The following is a 5,124-nucleotide window of genomic DNA, read 5'->3' on the forward strand; positions in this document are numbered from 1 at the left end:
AAATAGTGTACTACTGTATATCCTTTGAAAACACTGTACTAAGGTCATGGTTCTGTTGTGGAATTAATAATACAGCACAGAGAGAAATATTCTCAACTTTGGAAAGTTCAGGAAAATGAATCTGCAAAGAATGAACCAAATTTGATATGGCAGCTCCTTTGAAAAAGAATGTGTGAAGCTTCTCTGAAAGTTTGTTCTGTTATGAAATTTGAAATCAGTTCACAAGTGTGTGCACGTGTGTAAAATTCCTTGGCAAGTTATTACAATTAGAAAGGAGCACATCCACACAACTGTACCTCACTTCCACAGAAAGTGACATTTATTTCTTTATGGATACACTGAACTGAAGAGTTAATTCTCCTTCTCCTGAACAGTCTTTGTTCCACGTAGTCTGCCAGTACGCCGGGCTGCAATGAGACCAACCTTACGACCCGCTGGAGCATCTCTTCTGATAGTTGAAGGCTTACCAATGTGCTGGTGGTTACCACCACCAAAGGGATGTTCAACAGGCTGTAGAAAGAAGAGCAGAGAGTCAAAAGAAAGCAAGACATTATTTCAAAACAGACAAATTTGCTTTGCAAAATAGAATTGCAAAAGGAAAAGCTGCAATGCAACTGTAGATTGCCTACTATCACAATACCAAGCACACAGTAGTATTCTGGTTTATTAAATTAATGCCTTATACGGGACGTTACATAAAGCGAAAAATTCGTAAACTGGAACGTGGATTGCCATAGGAACAGGGGCAGCATTATGGCAATGCATCTTGGGGAAATGTTCGCAAATGGAAAAAAACGTAAACAGAGGCATTGTTTTCAACAGATTTCCGTTCGTACTCTGAAAATTACATTAACCAAGGCGTTCGTAAATTGAGGTACTACTGTATATTTCAACAGGCCTGATGTGATGATCTTGAACAAATAGCTGAATTGCTGCAATAAAAACCAATATTCTCTTACTTTTAGCTAACAAATTATCTTGTTTTAGCTTTGAACCAACTTTAACTTTTATGCTGGTTACTGTGACTCGTGCACTACAAAAATAAAAGGCAGAAATTGAAAAATGCAATTATGGATACATAAAGTACTGACTATGCAATTTCTATCCAAACCAGAACAATACTTGGACGGTACTAAATCCGTTGCCAGCCATTCCAGCTGATCCAATCTGAGGGAGAAGAAAACACGCTATCCAACTACAGCCAGAAATTCCTCTCCTGTCAGCACCATATTCTCAAGTCAGTATTCTACCTCAGTCCCAATATGAAATGAATAGCTGAACTAGGTTGTTTAACTCTTTCCTTTCATCTCAAAAAAAGTGCATTACAACCTAATGCAGAAAACAACTAAGTGCTTAGCATATCACCTAATAAATAACAAACGTGAATCTGTGTGACACATTTGAGGACTACTTACATTCATGGCCACACCACGGACACGAGGCCAGCAGTTTCTCTTTGCCTTGTATTTGTGGTAAGCCCGCCCAGCCTTCAAGATTGGTTTGTCAATACGGCCACCACCAGCAACGATACCTGAAAGATTTGAGAGTATCTTGTTACTCCATAAATTGTTGCAAAAGGAAGTGCAGAACTATCACAAAAGATAATCAGCTCAGTTAAGCATTCCAAATAATCAGCACTAGATATACTTTACAATGTTTTCTGACTTATAATTTAGTTAATTTCAAAAAGAGTTTAGATTCTTCAGTACAGACACTGTAAAACATTTCTGCTCAGATAAGCATCTACATCATAGACACAGAAGACTACTAAATTCCTGACATTCTGGAATAAACTCAGCGTCCATGAAAAGCAAGCTCTAAATTGACAAAGAAAAATACACAAAATCACAGAATGAAGTTTTTTAAGCGCTACTGTCGTAGCAGTACATTCACAAATGTATCTCTTACCATTTCAGCCAATAAAAATGCTACACATAAGGTAAGGGACCCTACTGAGCATGATAAGTCATAATTTGTAGGGAAGGGTGAAACCCCCCCCCCTTTTGAACTAGGTGGAAGCACCTTCCACAAATGCAACTCCATTCATGCAGAATGTCATCAAAATGGAAGAATTTCTCAGAAAATAAACCTTTCCTCCTTCTGTCCTGAAACAAGGCTCCTGTGTAATCAACATTTAGGATTTCAAATAACTGCCGCCCTAAAAATCACCATTATTCAATGAAGACTCCAGTATAAATATACATTATTATACATCTTTTCAGAATGTGACCAGACTAAACACCACCTCCACAACAAATTTTCAGTCTAATAAAAGCTCAAAAACCATTCTCAGTAATAACTACTGTAGTAAATATTTGCTGTACTGCATTTCTGCACAGAGATGTCCATTTGTGTATTCCTCTTTCCTGACCAAGATAAAATGTTCATGCATTAGCTGAATGCTGCAATAAATCTCATATTAGATGGGGGGAACACTTTCTTAGCTTATATAGAGTATCTACGCTTTGTAAAAGCCATTAATTTTTTTAATCACCTGGAATCACAAAAACTCTACAATTCAAACTAAGCAAGTACGACACCCTCCTTTTGTAAAATTTCTAATCAAACTTTGGACTCCTGAAGAATTAGACGGACGTTTCAGGCAACACTTACCAACAACTGCTCTGTTAGCAGAGGAGATCACCTTCTTGGATCCAGAAGGCAGCTTCACCCTGGTTTTTTTTGTTTCAGGATTGTGGGAGATGACTGTGGCATAGTTTCCTGAAGCACGGGCTAGTTTACCACGATCACCAGGCTTCTCTTCAAGACAGCAGACAATGGTACCCTCTGGCATGGTACCAACAGGCAGCACATTGCCAATGTTGAGCTGAGCTAAAAATGTGTACAGAAGAGGCGGGATTAAAGCAGCCTTGTCAGGCCCATTTTAGATTACATTAAGCACCCTTCAGTTTTGAGACTATGGTAACGTGCTCTGTATGGAGGACCTGGAACAGTGTCTAGTGTGGCTGATAAGGCCAATTTGAGTGTGACAATCCTTTCCATACTTAGGACAAATACAATCTGTACCCCGTCTAGCTCCCTGATTTTGCAGCTTTTGTGACTGCCTCTTTGCCTCCACTATACCTCTCAAAATGTGTACTTCCAGGGTTTTTTTTTTAAAAACTATTTCAAAGAAACATCCATAACAGCTCATCTTTACTCACCTTTCTTGCCACAATAAACAAATTGCCCAGTATGAATGCCTTCAGCTGCAATGAACAATTCTGTTCGTTTCTTAAATCTGTATGGATCACGGAAAACAACCTTGGCAAGAGGAGCTCCTCGACCAGGATCATGAATGATATCCTATAAAATATGGCTGCAGTTAAGACTTTGATGATTTAAAATATATAAATAAAAATATTGTGAGCTGTCTTATAGAAATATGATCTTCAATGCCAACTAGATCAAAAGACTGACCGCTCTGGATAACATTTATACACACCAAAAACACTACCTCTTTTTCCCATATTTAACAGGCTTGTGGCAATGATTACACACTGAATTATAACATCTGAAAGCACTGAACAGACACATCTTTTTAGGTTTCCTTATTTCAACTAACAGGCTCAGTTATATCCCTAACTGACATCAAATTTACACTTCAGTCTTTATCCCTTAGCATAACTCCCAAGATTCTTCATTTCCATCTCTTTTTAAAGGCTTAAATAGTTTACACATGCTTTTCAGGGTTGCTCTCCTACTTTTACTTACTTTGTACTAAGTAAAATATTATAAACTTCACAGTACCTCCCTACTCCCATTCATGATAGCCTAAGTTACCACCATAATACACTGAACCCCAACATCACCAAAGTATCCCCATAATCGGGTACTTGCCTTTACAATGCCCTTGATGTAGCCATGCCTTTCAGCAAAGTCCACCGCTCTCAGCTTTGCTGCACCCTTTCTGTGCTTCACGTGGGCCCTGAATACAGACCCGGCACCTTTTCTTTGACCTCTGATTACACGACCCATTGTATGCTGTAGCAAAAGATGGGAGAGAACGACTTAGAAATGAAGAATCCCGAAGCCCTCTGGCTGCACAGCTCTAGAGGCCGACAGTTCGATTCCCTACTGTGCCTCCCTGACCGAAGCAGGACTTGATGATCCCTAGGTTTCCTTCAAGCTCTGCATTTCTAAGATCATTGCTAAACAAGTCGGAAATGCTTGCTGCTTCAAATTACCTAAAATGTTAAGAACAGAACCAGATCTATCTCCTGTCCACCCTGGTTTAAAAACTAGATGATCTTGCATTAAAACCAAGGGCAATCAACTGTAATATCCAGATCACCATTTAAGTACCGTGAGCGAAATAAGAGACGAATTATGGACAGGAACGTGGTCGAACAGTCACGGATTTACAAAAGGCCACTGCCCTCGAGTGTGTGTGTGTGTCCCTGCTCAAGTTTCCAGAGATCACAAGCAGCCACCCACGGCCCTCCTCGCCTCGCCTTCCAGGCTGGTCAATCGTAGACCGCGCTGCTCTTCGAGGCCATATCCAAGCGGCCCAGAAGCCACCTGGGCTCTCCGGATCCAGCCCGAGGAAAAGGCCGCCTTCCGAAGCAGCAGCCCGGATCCGCCGGGAAAAGTCGGCAGAGGCGACCGAATACCCCTTGACGCCCGGAGGCGGCCGGCGGAGAGCCTCGCCAGCCCCGATGAAGAGGGATGCTCCTTTCCCCACCCCCGCTCGCCCGCCACCTTACCTCGGCCGAGGCCTGATCCGGAAAGAAGGAAGCGGAGGGAAGCGCCACCAAGTCCTTCCGGCCAGGACGGGAAGCAGGAGGGACAGCCGCTTCAGGGGCCTGACGGGTAATGAAGTACTGACATCCGGGAACTTCAGCTCGCCCACGAAGGGAAGTCCTTGTTCTTCCATTCATCGTCTCGGACACGTTGTGCTTTCCTTTAGGGTTAATGCGGGACACTTTCCCCTCCTATCGTTTTTGCAAGAACGATCGTTTCTGCTTTATTACATTGCAGTATAAAAACACATTTCCTGCTTTATTTTTGCTCTCCAAACTGGATTATGGCGGGAGGCATGTTTACACCTGTCCTCCAATACATAAGGGGAATGTGGCTTCATCTGGCTTAGGGAATGCCTGACGCACTGCAGTGTTTTACTAG

At 41.8% G+C, this 5,124-nt stretch overlaps 1 protein-coding gene across 1 annotated transcript; it reads right to left on the minus strand.

Moving 5' to 3' along the window:
- Positions 1 to 297: 297 nt before the first annotated feature.
- On the minus strand, positions 298 to 5,124 carry RPL8 (ribosomal protein L8). The gene is made up of 6 exons (XM_072994224.2): positions 4,707 to 5,124; positions 3,841 to 3,984; positions 3,165 to 3,306; positions 2,614 to 2,832; positions 1,416 to 1,531; positions 298 to 510 (listed from the first exon to the last, which is right to left on the minus strand). The coding sequence occupies exons 1-6, from the start codon at positions 4,878 to 4,880 to the stop codon at positions 352 to 354; spliced, it is 954 nt and encodes a 317-aa protein (XP_072850325.2). The 5' UTR covers positions 4,881 to 5,124; the 3' UTR covers positions 298 to 351.

The sequence above is a fragment of the Pogona vitticeps genome, chromosome 3, assembly GCF_051106095.1.
Source record: "Pogona vitticeps strain Pit_001003342236 chromosome 3, PviZW2.1, whole genome shotgun sequence".
NCBI classification, from domain to species: Eukaryota; Metazoa; Chordata; class Lepidosauria; order Squamata; family Agamidae; genus Pogona; species Pogona vitticeps.

Bases quoted from the DNA above. Each gene is read 5' to 3' on its own strand.
- RPL8 (XM_072994224.2), bottom strand. From the start codon at position 4,880: ATGAATGGAAGAACAAGGACTTCCCTTCGTGGGCGAGCTGAAGTTCCC. The intron at 3,985-4,706 runs GTAAGGTGGCGG...CTTTTGCTACAG, and splicing joins CGGATCAGGCCTCGGCCGAG to CATACAATGGGTCGTGTAAT. The intron at 2,833-3,164 runs GTGAGTAAAGAT...ACACATTTTTAG, and splicing joins TGTTTATTGTGGCAAGAAAG to CTCAGCTCAACATTGGCAAT.